The sequence below is a fragment of the Lithobates pipiens genome, unplaced genomic scaffold, assembly GCF_037356315.1.
Source record: "Lithobates pipiens isolate NorthernLeopardFrog02 unplaced genomic scaffold, aLitPip1_a1.2 Scaffold_8, whole genome shotgun sequence".
Classification (NCBI taxonomy): Eukaryota; Metazoa; Chordata; class Amphibia; order Anura; family Ranidae; genus Lithobates; species Lithobates pipiens.
The window spans coordinates 530,408,770-530,425,539 of record NW_027507903.1 but is presented as its reverse complement, the minus strand read 5'-3'; the positions used below and the strand labels follow the sequence as shown (position 1 = coordinate 530,425,539).

Sequence of the window (16,770 nt, the reverse complement as noted above, 5' to 3'; positions counted from 1 at the left end):
GAACTTTTCAACCTTTTGCCACATTTCAGGCTTCAAACATAAAGATATAAAATTTTTATTTTTTGTGAAGAATCACCAACAAGTGGGACACAATTGTGAAGTGGAACGAAATCTATTGGATTTTTGAAACTAATAAAAAAATGTGGGGCGTGCAAAATTATTCAGCCCCCTTGCTTTAATACTTTGTAGAGCCACCTTTTGCTGCGATTACAGCTGCAAGCCGCTTGGGGTATGTCTCTATCAGTTTTGCACATCGAGAGACTGAAATTCTTGCCCATTCTTCCTTGCAAAACAGCTCGAGCTCAGTGAGGTTGGATGGAGAGCGTTTGTGAACAGCAGTTTTCAGCTCTTTCCACAGATTCTCGATTGGATTCAGGTCTGGACTTTGACTTGGCCATTCTAACACCTGGATACGTTTATTTGTAAACCATTCCTTTGTAGATTTTGCTGTACGTTTGGGATCATTGTCTTGTTGGAAGATAAATCTCCGTCCCAGTTTCAGGTCTTTTGCAGACTCCAACAGGTTTTCATCCAGAATGGTCCTGTATTTGGCTGCATCCATCTTCCCCTCAATTTTAACCATCTTCCCTGTCCCTGCTGAAGAAAAACCATGATGCTGCCACCACCATGTTTGACAGTGGGGATGGTGTGTTGAGGGTGATGAGCTGTGTTGCTTTTACGCCAAACATATCGTTTTGCATTGTGGGTAAAAAGTTTGATTTTGGTTTCATCTGACCAGAGCACCTTCTTCCACATGTTTGGTGTGTCTCCCAGGTGGCTTGTGGCAAACTTTAGACGAGACTTTTTATGGATATCTTTGATAAATGGCTTTCTTCTTGCCACTCTTCCATAAAGGCCAGATTTGTGCAGTGTACGACTGATTGTTGTCCTATGGACAGACTCTCCCACCTCAGCTGTAGTTCTCTGCAGTTCATCCAGAGTGATCATGGGCCTCTTGGCAGCATCTCTGATCAGTCTTCTCCTTGTCTGAGCTGAAAGTTTAGAGGGACGGCCAGGTCTTGGTAGATTTGCAGTGGTCTGATACTCCTTCCATTTCAAAATGATCGCTTGCACAGTGCTCCTTGGGATGTTTAAAGCTTGGGAAATCTTTTTGTATCCAAATCCGGCTTTAAACTTCTCCACAACAGTATTACGGACCTGCCTGGTGTGTTCCTTGGTCTTCATGATGCTCTCTGCGCTTTCAACAGAACCCTGAGACTATCACAGAGCAGGTGCATTTATACAGAGACTTGATTACACACAGGTGGATTCTATTTATCACCATCAGTCATTTAGGACAACATTGGATCATTCAGAGATCCTCGCTGAACTTCTGGAGTGAGTTTGCTGCACTGAAAGTAAAGGGGCCGAATAATTTTGCACGCACCACTTTTGAGTTTTTTATTTGCTAAAAAAGTTTAAAATATCCAATAGATTTCGTTCCACTTCACAATTGTGTCCCACTTGTTGGTGATTCTTCACAAAAAATAAAAATTTTATATCTTTATGTTTGAAGCCTGAAATGTGGCAAAAGGTTGAAAAGTTCAAGGGGGCCGAATACTTTCGCAAGGCACTGTATATTCTAGATAAATCTACAGATAAACTAGCTTCTTTGCATTTCAGGAGGACTCCAAACCCAGTTATGGAATATATTCTGTTTAAATACTTCTTTCAAACAACTGAGGAATATTAACTTTTTCTCTGTTTTTGTAAAGACCTAATTTTCCAACTGTGTAGGTAATGTCACGTTGAGGTCTAATTGATCTTGATACACTATACAATAGCAGCTATGTCTGGTAATGAGAACTTCAATTAACTTGACTATGTACACAGTTTGTAGGCATGTGCAGTTTACTTTCTCCACTACAGGCGGTGCTCTTCCACAGCGACACTGCAGTTGGAGAGGAAGTCAAGGGGAACAGGGTTCTTTTATGGTTTCCTGGGACACTGGGGGAGCTATACCAATGGATGCTGCCACCCCATGCCATTCTAGCAGCCATATTTGGTCAGACAGAGCCTTTTTAAGGCCTTGGGTCCCAGGTTTGCGAGTTGGTAGGGACAGGTACCCAGCCTGGTAGGAACAGAACTAGCAGCAGGGAAAGGTTTCTGATGAGAAGGTACATCTGTCTGCTTGGGTGCCAGAGAGCCAGATCGCATTCTGCCACTGCCGTGGAGGGTGCTGTCAGTCCAGCTGAATCCTGCTCTCTACACGCTGTTGGAACTGTGAGTGTCCCAAGCTGGGCTGCATTCTGACTGGGGTATTTGTGAACTGTCTCTGCTTTATTTCAATACAAGTTATTTTATTGCACTGGCATTTGAATGTATTATTGCCATTGTACCGCACTGAAACCCACCTACAGGTTTCTTGTAGTGCAAGTTACAATACAACAGCTAATGTGCCCAAATTGTATATATGGATTAATACAGGATGACTGCTTTTTTTGAGCATGTTTTACTGTCTGACCAGACAATATTGTAGCCAGACACATACGTGTTTATATTTATATATAAATGTGTGCCATCTCAATAAATGAAACCATGTTGGGAGACAGAATGTAAACTGAACATGGTGTTGTTGTCAGAGATGGGGCACAGACCACTTGGAGAAGAGGCAATAAAGTAGGCAAACAGTAAGAGGTTGTGGACCAGGGTAGCATAGGGGCAGACTTCCCCCTGGTCTACCATCTCTTGGTGTTTTATCCACTTTATTCCACAACACATGGCACAGACATGGCAGGCGTGGTGCAGATAGTGGGGTGAAACCTAGAAGAGACAGTGAAGAGCAGTCAGAGGTCATCGTGCAGACGGCAGGAGCTACCAGTGTACACACTGGCAATCCCAGCACACTTGTTTATCTTTTTTAAACTATGGTATGTTGGTAGTCAGACAGCGTTCATACATAAAACCGTTATTTTATGTCTATGGCCAGTTTACACCCAGCTTTCTGATGGAAAGATGGCATGTATCCATGTCTTGTTTTTCTCAGTCCTTTACCCTTATGCCACGTACAAACGGCCGGAATTTCCGATGGAAACAGTCCGATGGGAGCTTCCGACCGTGTGTATACCCATCAGTCTTTTTCTGTCGGCATTTCTATTGGACTTTAGATTGAGAGCCTGTTCTTCATTTTTCCAATGGAAAACCTTTCTATCGGATTTTTCGATCGCGTGTATGCAATTCCGACATGCAAAATTACGACGCATGCTCGGAAACAATTTGACGCATGCTCGGAAGCCTTAAACTTCCCTTTTATAGTGCCGTTGAACGTGTTGTATGTCACAGTGTTATTGACCGTGGGAATTTGGTGAGACCGTGTGTAGGCAAGACAGTTTGAGCGAATTCCCATCGGAATTTCCGACGGGAAAACCATCAGACCTTTTTCCGACAAGAATTACGATCGAGTGTACGCGGCATAAGTTTATCATGACATTAGGATTAGGTTTTAGGCCTCTATATCATTGGTGTTATTTATCAGCTGATTATTATTTAAAACGTAGTCATTTTAATTATGATTTTATTAAGATCTAATAAACCCTTATTTATTGTTCTGCAATTTATTTATTGTTTTGTCTATGGTGCTAGAATATACACTCTCATGTACGGCATCTCCCAAAAGTGAGTACACCCCTCACACTTTTGTAAATATTTTATTCTATCTTTTCATGTGACAACACTGAAGAAATTACTTTGCTACAATGTAAAGTATGGAGTGTACAGCTTGTAAAACAGTGTACATTTGCTGTTCCTTCAGAATAACACAACATACAGCAATTAATGTCTAAACCGCTGCAACAAAAGTGAGTACACCCCTAAGTGAATATGTCCAAATTTGACCCAAAGTCTCAATATTTTGTGTGGTCACCATTATTTTCCAGTACTACCTTAACCCTCTTAGGCATGGAGTTCACCAGAGCATCACAGGTTGCCACTGGAGTCCTCTTCCACTCCTTCATGATGATATCACTGAGATAGTGGATGTTAGAGACCTTGCGCTCCTCCACTTTCTGTTTGAGGATGCCTCACAGATGCTCAATAGGGTTTAGTTCTGGAGACATACTTGGCCAGTCAATTACCTTTACCCTCAGCTTCTTTAGGTGATCTTGGAGGTGTGTTTGGGGTCGTTGTCAAGTTGGACTACTGCCCTGCGGCCCAGTCTTTGAAGGGAGGGGATCATGCTTGGCTTCAGTATGTCACAGTACATGTTGGCATTCATGGCTCCCTCAATGAACTGTAGCTCCCCAGTGCCGGCAGCCCTCATGAAGCCCCAGACCATGGCACTCCCACCACCATGCTTGACTGTAGGCAAGACACACTTGTCTTTGTACTCCTCATCTGGTTGCCCCCCCACATGCTTGACACCATCTGAACCAAATAAGTTTGTCTTGGTCTCATCAGACCACAGGACATGGTTCCAGTATTCCATGTCCTTAGTCTGCTTGTCTTTATCAAACTGTTTGTGGCTTTCTTGTGCATCATCTTTAGAAGAGTCTTCTTTCTGGGACGACAACCATGCAGACCAATTTGATGCAGTGTGCGGCGTATGGTCTGAGCACTGACAGGCTGACCCTTCATCCCTTCAACCTCTGCAGCAATGCTAGCAGCACTCATACGTCTATTTCCCATAGACAACCTCTAGATTTGATGCTCAGAGCATGCACTCAACCTCTTTGGTTGACCATGGCGAGGCCTGTTCCGAGTGGAACCTGTCCTGTTAAACTGTTGTATGGTCTTGGTCACCGTACTGCAGCTCAGTTTCAGGGTCATGACAATCTTCTTATATCCTAGGCCATCTTTATGTAGAGCACCAATTCTTTTTTTCAGATCCTCAGAGAGTTGTTTGCCATGAGATGCCATGTTGCCCTTCCAGTGACCAGTATGACAGACTGAGAGCAATAACACCCAATTTACCACAACTGCTCCCCATTCACACCTGAGACCTTGTAACACTAATGAGTCACATGACACTGGGGAGGGAAAATGGCTAATTGGGTCCAATTTTCACTTAGGGGTGCACTCACTTTTGTTGCCAGCGGTTTAGACATTAATGTCTGTGTGTTGAGTTAATTTTAGGGGACAGCAAATTTACACTGTTATACAAGCTGTACACTTACTACATTGTAGCAAAGTGTAATTTCTTCAGTCACATTAAAAGATATAATAAAATATTTGAAGGTGAGGGGTGTACTCACTTTTGTGAGATACTGTGTATCTGAGCACTACAGTTACAGTCTATCAATTTCTTTCTTCCCCTATGATAAATGTAGTTGGTTGTGACCCCGTATTTCAGTTTAAGACATTTATACCCCCAGCAGTCATGATGATCCTGAAGCTTTGCTGTGGGGCCTTATTAAACCAAAGATATAAAAGGACCAGTGAACGTATGATGTTATGACCTCCAGTAAAGCCTCAGGATCGATGTGACTCAGTGGCTTACCTCGCATTAGTGGTGACCCCTGTCATTTTGCAATGTGGCTCTGACCTCCCTGTCTCTATTCTTCCTGTGCTATTCCAGCTACTTCCTCACTCTGATTTCTTGTCGTCCTCCCAGGAGAATTGCTCTGTCTCCCTTAATCACCAGTGGAGCGTATGAGGCAAGATCTGAAATCTGCAGAGCAATGTCCCCCCTCTTACACCACTTCTTATCCTGTGCTGCCAATGTAATGTGCTTTATCTCTTATCCCCATGAAATAAATATTTCTGCTGTGTTTTTTTTGGGTAAATGAAATGCATGGCTAGCTTGGCTGCACACATGAACTACGCTAAAGTGCTTCTCTAATGCCAGGGCTTTGTTTCCTTGCAGCATTAATTATACATTGAAGCAGGGACTGGCTCTCCATCTGACAACTGCTTGTCAATCATGAGTGTACTTTATAATCATCTCATTTTGTCCTCCTAAGAGAGAAAGGGATGAAGTTAGGGGCAGGAGGCAGCTGCAGTAAAAGCAAAAGAGATGACTCCTCCTTGATCTCTGTGCTGACATGTATACAGCAGGGATCACTAAACAATGGGTCCTAACAAGATACTTAGGCTATATTATAAAGGATTTATTTTATTGTCCTTTATTGTCCTTTGAGGGGCACAGGAAGATACTAATACTTAGACAACTGGGTTATATACAGTTGCCTTCAGGAGGTGGATAATTGCAAACAGAAAAAAAAGTTGAAGGCTAGCCCCTTGTAGGCAGGTGCAGTCTGTATACTCCACTGCAGATGGTGCTTGACCGCAGAAGCAATGCAGATAGGATGGGAAATTGAGAGAAGCTTGGTTTCTCTATGATTTTCTCGGTCACATGATCCAGTTGGATGCACATGCCTTATGTGACCCTGGTGGCCATCTTTGGTCAAGCAGAGTCTATATTAGACTCTGACCCCTGGGTTTGGCATAATTTATGCGAGTGGACAGGGTAGGGAGAGGTTCCATCTCTGCCAAGAACAGTGGTAGCGATAGGGAGAGGTTCCAGGGGAGTAGGGAGATAGCATAGGCTATGTCTACCTTCTCAGGAAGCTTCACTTTTGGGTTGGACTGGCCAGGCCACACTTCGAATCTTGTGGCAGATGCTGTTGGCATCCCTGCAGTCTTCTGAGCGCTGTTTCTCCGCTACTCAGTTGGGTCAAGCAGAGTGTATATTAGACTCTGACCCTTGGGTTTGCATGCTCTATGCGAGTGGACAGGGTAGGGAGAGGTTCCCTCTCTGCCAAGAACAGTGGTAGCGATAGGGAGAGGTTCCGGGGGAGTAGGGAGATAGCATAGGCTATGTCTACCTTCTCAGGAAGCTTCCCTTTTGGGTTGGACTGGCCAGGCCACACTTCGAATCTTGTGGCAGATGCTGTTGGCATCCCTGCAGTCTTCTGAGCGCTGTTTCTCCGCTACTCAGTTGGGTCAAGCAGAGTGTATATTAGACTCTGACCCTTGGGTTTGCATGCTCTATGCGAGTGGACAGGGTAGGGAGAGGTTCCCTCTCTGCCAAGAACAGTGGTAGCGATAGGGAGAGGTTCCGGGGGAGTAGGGAGATAGCATAGGCTATGTCTACCTTCTCAGGAAGCTTCCCTTTTGGGTTGGACTGGCCAGGCCACACTTCGCTCCTTGTAGCAGATGCTGCTGGCATCCCTGCAGTCTTCTGAGCGCTGTCCCCCCCCGCTACTCAGTTGTAAGTGACACTGTACTGTACTGTTATGCCCCATACACACGAGTGGATTTTCCGTCTGAAAAAACTTGGATGATTTTTCCGATGGAATTCTGCTCAAGCTTGGCTTGCATACACACGGTCACACAAAAGTTCTCTGAACCTTCGACCGTCAAGAACGCGGTGACGTACAACACTATGACAAGCAGAGAAAATTAAGTTCAATGCTTCCGAGCAAATTGTTTCTGAGCATGTGTAGGAATTTTGCATGTCAGAATTTGTACAGAAAATCGGAATCAGAAAAGAGAACCTGCTCTCAATCTTTTGCTGGCGGGAATTCCGCCAGCATAAAGTCAGATTGAGCATACACATGGTCGCATTTTCTGACCAAAACCTCACATTGGACTTTTGCTGTCTTGTGTACGTGGCATAATACTGCTGTTTTAATACATTGTTCTTTGTAAATCGGGACTTTGTGTTTTTACTGCCTACCACACCATGCTGCACCTATCCAACACCCTGTTTAACCCCAACCCTTACCATCATGTTTCAGTTTTTTGCTGATTGGCTGCCTTTTTATCAACTCTGTAGAAAACTCTATGCTTTTATTATTTTTTTCTTCTATCAACTTTCTTGATACTTTGTGAATCTTTTTTCACTTCAGTCAATACATTTATGAGACTGCTTTAGCTGGTTTCTATACTGCAGCTATCTAGATCATAATTTTCCCCAGCAACAGATTTTAAAGTGATATTAAAGGCAGATTTAAAAAACAAAAAAAAAACAAACATAGCATACTTAACAGTGGTTTTGCACGGAGCAGCCCTGATCCAACTCTTCTCAGGTGCTCCTGGCCGCTCCCCCCTGCAAGCAGCCTGCAATAGGGGCACCCAGGCATGTTCGCTCCCGAGCCACAAAAATAAGAAAGAGAGACGGTGCCCGCTTCCGAGCCACTGTCCTGTTTTTCCATTCACACATGGAGCGTGGCCTGGCCCCACCCCCGCTCTCTCCTCATTGGCTCACTGGCTGTGATTGACAGTAATGGGAGACAATGGCTGCTGTCTCAGCCAATGTGGAGGAAGAGACCCAGGAAAGCTACTGCTCTTGTGCACAACTCTGGATCAAAATGGGGCTCAGGTAAGTATTGGGGGGGGGGGGGGTTGCTGCACACAGTAGGTTGTTACCTTCATGCATAAAAGGTAAAAACATCTTAAACCTTTACGACCACTTTAAAGCTGTACTTCAGCTCTGCTAGACTGAAGATTTCTGGACCTGTCTGTAATGTGACCTTCGGGCACTAAGTGCTGTTTGTGGCCCTTTCCAGATCTTTATGTACTGTGTTTATTAGCAGCCAAGCACTTTCCAGGTCCACTTTACTGCACAGTCTCTGGTGTGACCCAGTCTCTGATGCTCACTCTGTGAGTAAGCTCATAAATGAGGCAAAGATAAACTGGAATATGAACTTTAGGCATTGGGCTGTGCATGTGGCCCTTGCCACTGCTGTGTGTACTGTGTCAGTTACCTACAAATTGCTTTTCAGATTCAGAGCAGCAATATCGCATCTGGTGTAAACCCAACCCCTGATGACTTCCTATCTAATTATGCCTCTGAAAATGTTGAAGATAGCCTGGAATGTGGTAGCTGAGCACTGTGGTACTTTCTACGTCTGTGTGTACTTTGTCATTTAGCTGCAGAATGCTCTTCAGTTTCAGAGCAATGGTACAGTATCTGGTCTTGATAATTAGTTATATTGACCCCAAACAAAACAGAAAAAAGGCAGAAGTCATGTTGCACAGAGTGCAGGCCTATGACAAACCTTTTAGGTAAGGTAGCCCATAGATGAGTTGTTTTTTTTTTTTGTTTCAGCCAGTAAGTTTAACTAAAAAAATGATTTGATTTCCACATCCAAACCCTTGATGTGGATAGGGAAATTTAGTAATGTTGTTCAACCCAATGGTTGAGCTATTGTATTCTGATTGTATTCAAAATACACTGATCAGTGCCGCCGGCCATAGTCTGTAGTGCTGATCCGGCGGGGAAATCCGATAGGGCAATTGTACAGAAATCGATCAGTAGATGACCTGCTGTACAACCTTCCTGATCATACATGGATCAAAATTTGGCTAGTCTCTGCTGAAGCAGCCAAATTTCAATCCATATATGGTTGGCTTAAGATTTCAATCTGATGTCTATGCTACAGAAGAAATGTCAACTTTTAAAGCTACAGACCACAATAAACATCCACACTAGAACACAGCTCAGCCATCATAAATTGCATTAAGACATTCTAGGATCTGCAAAACCTGCTGATGAGCCCCATCATAAATAGCTAAACAGTAATTCGCAGAGGCTGGAAAAACAGAAACTCCTAATAAAATCTATTGTAAATAGTCTGGAGGAATACATATCTGTCAGACTCGGGTAAGTGACCTATACTAAACATGTAGATAAGCTGCCAAGAGTTAGGTTTTATGCAATTTCAATAATTAATGCTATGATGGCAATACAATAATAATAAGTATTAACATAAATGTGTAGGAAAATAACAATTTGATACCAAACATTCCTATGCTATAGTGTACAGAAGTCACATAGTACACATTAACCTTCCTAAGCAATATATGCATTTAATCTATATCATGTTTGGTCTTTATGGAAATATGGACATAGATTGATTGCATAGCAATAAGGGAGTATCCGCTAAATTATCATACAGTATCTTAAAACACTTTAGCACTCCTACCTCTCTCTCCTCAGTTCTTGATTATGTAGAGGTTTATTGGAGAGTTAAGAAATTGCTGCTCCAATTGGTAGCTGCAGCTTTAGTTTTCCACCAGAACCATGCCAAAATGCTAAGAATAATTTTGTGAGAACCGGGGACTATATCAGATTTGAACATGATCTAAAGTGTTTTAGAATTTGCACAAGAACCAAACAACAGGCTAACTGTGCTAAAAAGTTTTAAAATAATATATATATTTTACTACTCCTGAGTCTGGTTCTATGGGAAAGACAGCTTCATAAAGGCTAAGGTTCACTTTTTTTTGTTAACTTGTCCTTACCTCCTGGTTAGACTTTAGGTCATGACACAGGAAGGAGTTGACCAGCTGAGTGTTGATTATGCATGGTGTGTGCTAATGAGGTCAGCTGGTCAACTTCTTCCTGTGTCATGACCTAAAGCCTGTCCGGGAAGTAGAGCAGAAGTAATGGACAAGTGTTTTCAAACAGCCATGAAGACAGTGAGGAAACACGTGTAGGATACATTTAAAGCTGTTTTATTTTTGCAAAATAAGTACATTATATTGGTGCTATATTGGTACATAGGGGAGCTGGAATTTAGACAAAAAAAGTAAAAGTGAACAAAGTTGAATTTAGCCGTTAAAATGCAATTTTATCTCTATGTAAGTCATTTTTTAAGCTGACTCCCCCTTCACTTTAATAAGGTGTTCAATACCTTCTTTTTTGAAAGGGAATTTAAACATTCCATCTGTCACTACTGATATCCACCTCCATACGCTGCACAGTGCTGGCAATCTTGTAGAGTCCACACACTAGTTCCATGCAAGGCTCCATTTTTATTTTCGGGATTCCTGCATTATTTCTGTGCAGTTTCTTTTTTACATTTAGCCTTCCCTTTAATGTAGGTGTGTGGATTAAAGGTTTTTTGCCCTGTCTTCTATTATATTACTATTGAGAAGGCTATTATTATGGATCTCTGGAAGTCAAAGCTTATAGGTATTCCATTTTGACCCCTAGTTGTTCATTGCTAGTCTTTGGTTGGGGCATACTTTGGTTGTCCAAAATTTCTTCCTCGGATGTCAAGGGCCAAGAATGCTAAGCTTTGGCCTTTAACTTACAAACTTTCTTAGGTTGTTGACCACTTTTGCTGCTTGTCTAAGTTTTCTCCCATCTGTTTTTTAAATTTATGATGGTTGTCCTCCATCTTATTATTGAGGTCCATTGTTCTTTTAGAATAGCCTTTTCACCTTAGCAGTGCTACCTGTCCTGCTCTGGAACAATAGGCTCTTTCATTTTTAGCAATTTCCATATTTGCTCCCCTTTTCCATCTAGATAAGGTTCAGGCATTGATTCCTATGAATAGTCCTCTAATAAGATTTTTATAGCCATTGTGTCTGTTCATACTCCTCAGTTGAACTGTTTTGTATGTCCCAATCATCACAAAATTACTATCTTCTTGTGTCCCTCAATGAACGATAAAAAAAAAAAAAAAAAATGTAGCACTTACTGTAAATTCTCTCTGTTTATTGGCCCATGTACTGCTTGCTCAAAAAAGTGAAACATGTTAATTGGTAGCTGGTTTTCAACCATTTTGTTCTGTTTGTTACAGTCTACCTCCTGAAGGCAGTTTCATAAACTCCAATAGTCCAAGAATTACTAACTTCAAGAAAACACTTTTACGGCAAACACAAAATCTTATATTTATTTATGTTTATTTTAAAAAAAGGATGTTGCTTCTGAACCCGCTGTGGCTGCATATGTGCAGTTATTCAGATATACATATATAGAAGGGTTCATTTTTGCGACACATTTTTATGTTATATCATGCTTTGTGCCCACTTCTTTTTTACTCACCTGAGGGATGCTGCTCACAGACAGTCTGAAATCTTGCAGGGTCCTTGATAAGTCCTGAACTCCATAACTCACTTCATCATGTGCCTTCTGGTTCATATAGAACGTGCAGACCAATCCAGCACTAACAATGAAGAAAAGTTAATGGCAAATGTTTACTGTGGTATGATAAATTAATGTAAATATTATATATTGCATATGAATATTTCATGGTCACCTTTTGCCCTCAGTAGCCCATGAGTATGCAATTGCTGGTTTACTGTGAGTCATTAGGAGAGAAGGCGTCATCCAGATCCTAAAACTGACTGAAAAACGAACACATTTCTCCATCCATGCTTTACAGTGCAGAAGGACAAATCTCTCAAAGCGACTATTTTATTTTGACAGGTGACCCCGCCGCCTGTCAAAATACGTGAACATTGGCTGCATTTGATTGACTGCAGCGGCCTCTCAGTAGACATTTGTCTGCTAGGGTTCTTTGGGGTTTTTTTCAATCAAGGGATGTTGGGAGGGAAGCGGTTGACAGGGCTACCTACTGAGTGAATTTAGTTGATTGCTAAGCAACCAGCTGAAATTCATAAAATGTATGACCAGTTTAAAGAATAGCTCTAGTAATTTTTTGAGTTTGTAGCACCGTTTAGTGTGCAACTAGTGTAGGTAAATTTATTTTGCTGACACGTGGTAGTTGTGTAAGTCTGCAGTTGGGTTGGGTTACTCCAGGTCAGGCTGGAGGGCTCTGCAGGGCAGGTCTCTGGTGCCTCCCCCTGGTTCCAAAAGCTTGGAGAAGCTTCTGTAAGTTAGAGGGTGGAGGATAGGAAGTCCTGATCTGCATACTTGAGGAAATTTGGCCAATCTCCAGGCATAATGCACTAGAAGGGTAGCTGGGTCAGCCCTTAAAGATCGTGAAGCCTGAGCAACAGGGAAGTGGGGTGGAAGATGGACTGCTGAGGTTGCTATTGTGTGGCCTGAAAGGGGACCCCGGGTATGGGGGCTCTGCCTCCAGGCAGGAGCTGAGGAAATTAAAGAAGGAGAGGAAGACAGTGGTCTCTATTACCTTTGGGTCTTGTGCAGAACGCATCCTGACTGGCATGAGAGGATCTGAACATTTGGAGGCCTGATCAGAAGTCTTACCCAGTGTAGCAGAAAGCAAGGAACAGTGTGAGTACATCAGCATACCCAGGGGCATACAAGAGCAGAAAATGCCAGACGTAGCATACTTTTCCGGGGACAGTGCTAAATCCCAATCCCTTGTCCTGGGGCATTCTTCAGTGCAGCCATGTGGGCTGGTAGTATCTGCAAGTGTCAGAACTGTGAGAGGTTCTAATGAGGAGACACTATACTCCTGCATACAGATTGGTACTTTGTGCTATTTTATTAAAGGGGACTGAGAGCTCCTAGTTGGAAAAGAACTTGCGGAAGGAGTACAGTCCAGCATCTTCATTTTTTGTGTACAGAGAAGGAAATTTGTCCTCATCTGTTATTCTTCAAGTCAAGTTGGGCTTGAATTCTTAGTCTGGTTTCACTAACTAGTGAATTGTTGATCTGGATCTTAGTATGCAGCACATTTTAGACCTTTTAGACTTTACTAGCTGCATGATCATTCCAGATCAGTAACTTGCTAGTCAGTAAAAGCAAGATTAAGCTGTGAACTCTGGAGCTTGCACCAACAAAAAAACAAATTAACAACATAGGCATATTTATGTTCTTACAGTTTCACTTCAACAGCAGCTGTTTAAAAAATAGGTCACAAGCAGAAATACTTAGTTGGAAAGACATCCAGAATTCATTTAAATGTGTCTATAGTCAAAAAATTGTTTTTACATTTTATATAGTTTGGGAAAAGATTAGAGCTGCTGTCAGGTTTTACTGTTGTGCGAGGCTCCATTGGAGAGATACCTTCACTTCCTGTCTGGCAAAAAGGTTTTCACCAGAACTGAATTTCTAATAGCAACATAGACAGAAGTCAAAATAATGGTTACGATTTTCTATCACTACCTGTGTGGTAAAAGGTTGTACCCTGAACAGAAAGTGTGGGAATACCTCTCTAACGGAGCCCCAGATAGCAGTAAAACCAGACAGGTGTTCTAACCTTTCCTCATTCCATTTAAAACTAACAAATATATATTTTAGCTTTGTATGTAGCTGTTTGCCTGAAGTTCAGATTTAACCTGTCCATAACTGACCCACATAAGATCAGACACACATAATCTAGCCCAGCCTTTTTCAATTAATTTCCTCCAGAAGTTTTCAGGAGTTTCTGCTGCAGTGGCAATAATAGATACACCCCCTGACTTACGGGGCCTTCATAGTTTTAGCACTAATGTTACTCCGTGGGATCAATAGCATGAGAGAAGTTTAGCCTCTTCTTTAGTTTTCTCAGGTAAATAAACACTGACACCGATGATCTTTTTAGCTGCCTAATATATATTCTTCCCACTGCCAATCAGTGTAAGGGGACTCTACACCAGTGAAAAAACACCCTTCTCCCATTGACCACCAATCTCAGGTGGTCCTTCTACCATCAATCACCAATCTCAGGGGTCCTTCTTCAACTGTCCACCAATCTCAGGTAGTCCTCATACTGACCATCAATTTTAGTTTGTCTTTCTTCCACTGGCTACCAATCTCAGTTGGTCCTTCTACCGCTAACCACCAATCTCAGATGTTTCTTCTACCATAGAACACCTATCTCAGGAGGTCCTTCTTTAATAGACCACCAATCTTGGGGTGTCCTCCCACTGACCACCAATAAATGAGGACACTACACTAACCATCAATCCAAGGGGGCATTTTTCTCCACTGACCACCAATTTGTACTTCTTTTCTTTTAAGGCCAATATTACTATTTACTCAATTTAGCGATTATTCGATTCATTTTGTAATATAGGGGTGGGTGTCGAGTTAAGCATGTTGCAGTCTTAATTCTGATGTTTATTATTACACCTCTAAGTTACTGATCATGCTAATGCACTTTGGACTGTAGATATAATCACTTTAGCAGTGGGTCCCTAAGAGCCCATTCACACTAGTGCACTAGTTTGCATTGTGTTAAAGCAGCCCATTCATTTGAATTGACTGGTAATGCACTAGACTACACTAAAAAACAGAAATGCGTACATTTCTGAAATGCAGTGCACCATAATGCATGGTAGTGTGCAACAACAAATTGTAGTGTGCTGTTTTGCAGGTGCATTGGGATGCCATTAAGTATGAATGACACTGCATCGCACCAGTGCACACGTTGCATGTTAGCACACTGTAACAGTCTGAAAGGGACTGCAATACATTTGGCCAGGGCCATGTCTTTTTGTTGGGCCTGGTTGTGGATTTGGGGTTGGGAGTGTTAGAGTAGAAGGGGGTGTGGCCGCCTACACTTGGGCTCAGGGATACTTTCCTCTTCTTGACAGTGGACTCTGCTGGCAAGAGAGGATGGGCTGAGACCTGAGTGGCAGGAAAACCCATGTGAGAGAATTGACCAATGGTTAATTTTGTGGTCAGTATGGGGGTCTCTCATAAAAGGGGGGGTCACAAGTCCTCGGGAGGTTCAAGGAACGAGGTACAGAGGTTCGGGACCGGAGGCCCGGGGGTCCAGAGACCCTCCGGGAGGAGGCTTGAAGGCCCAGGAGTTCAGAAATCCCTGAGCCGGAGGGGATTTCAGGGAGGCCGAGGTCAGGTCCCCTGGAGCAGGAGTCATCATGTAACACTGGAGAAATACCAGACGGGGATGTACTGGATTGCGCGGGAGGAAGAAGTAGGAACAAAGAGTAAGGAGTCTGTGAGTAGAACATGGACTGTTGTTGGGAGAGTGCAAAGGGAGTGCAGACCCAGTGGAGCTATTCAGAAATTCTATGCTGTGTATCCCAGGACCACAGTATTAAACACTTCTTGGGGCAAGTAAAGGAGGTTGGACACTGCAAGTCACGGAGATAGGTGGTGAGGCCTAGGACTTTGAGTTTCAACATCCACAGCTTTATTCAGAGTGATGCTCAGCTGCCCATAGCGAGCATGTGCTAAAGAAATTTAATATTCCCTTTCATTCCAAATTTGGGATTTAACAGGGCATCTCATATTCTTCATTATACCGCCCTATAAATGTGTTCCCAAATAAAGACATTTTAAAAGTTCAAAGTGTGAAGTGCTACTTGTATGGAATTGCATGGGAGGATCGGGATCGGAGCAGGCTGGCGTAAGGTAAAGGAAAAAAATCAGCAGCCCCCAAGGGGGTAGTGCACTACATGGTGGTCCCACCAAGATTTGCCTTTACTGTCAGCCCGCTAGCCGCAACCCATAGCAACCATCTACCGGATTTAATATAAAGAAAGTCCAGCATTCAGTGACTGTAACATGTCCTGTCATACGTGGCAATCACAGTGGCATTGTGCCATTCAATTACAGGTGTCCGGCGTGGGTACAACGCTGACCACCACTCACTGTTTGCAATAAGTTTTCCTGCTATCACAGGAAGAATGTGGATGGGGCTTGTGGATGTTGCTGTTGCCCTTGGAAACATGGTCAAAGGGAGTGGCATGGTAGGGGACTGCGGAGAAGTTGGTGTTTAGTGATGGCTGCTAACTAGCCTTCAATTCTTTTGTGCCTGCCACCAGGTGTTGCTGGAGTGCACGGAGAAAATGTAGCGTTACAGTTGCTCGCATGCTGAGCCAACGAGTAGAGGGGGGTGGAGTTACACCCCAGAGGAGAAGTTAAAGCTTTCAGCCTGCAACACCCAACCACGAGGCGGAGGAAGATGGCTGACCGTATTCAAAGTACATCAGCCATGCAGCCCACTGAATTGCAGGAACTGGTGTTGGTGGATACCGCCATCCGTTTGGAGGTAACTGGAGGACTGGCACTGGGAGTGATTGCTGGGGTGGAGAAACTATGCATGCTATGTCCTGTTAACCCACTATATGGTCTTGGCTACCATGCTGCAGCTCAGTTTCAGGGTCTTGGCAATCTTCTTATAGCCTAAGCCATCTTTATGTAGAGCAACAATTTCTTTTTTCAGATCCTCAGAGAGTTATTTGCCATGAGCTGCCATGTTGAACTTCCAGTGAGTA

At 43.0% G+C, this 16,770-nt stretch overlaps 1 protein-coding gene across 1 annotated transcript in view; it reads right to left on the bottom strand.

The window, feature by feature from the left end:
* PROM2 (prominin 2) overlaps positions 1-16,770 on the bottom strand; it is a 110,168-nt gene that overhangs the window by 71,969 nt on the left and 21,429 nt on the right. The window contains exon 4 of the mRNA XM_077469508.1: positions 11,717-11,837. Within this exon, the coding sequence (XP_077325634.1) occupies positions 11,717-11,837 (121 nt within the window). The remainder of the gene's footprint in view (positions 1-11,716; positions 11,838-16,770) is intronic.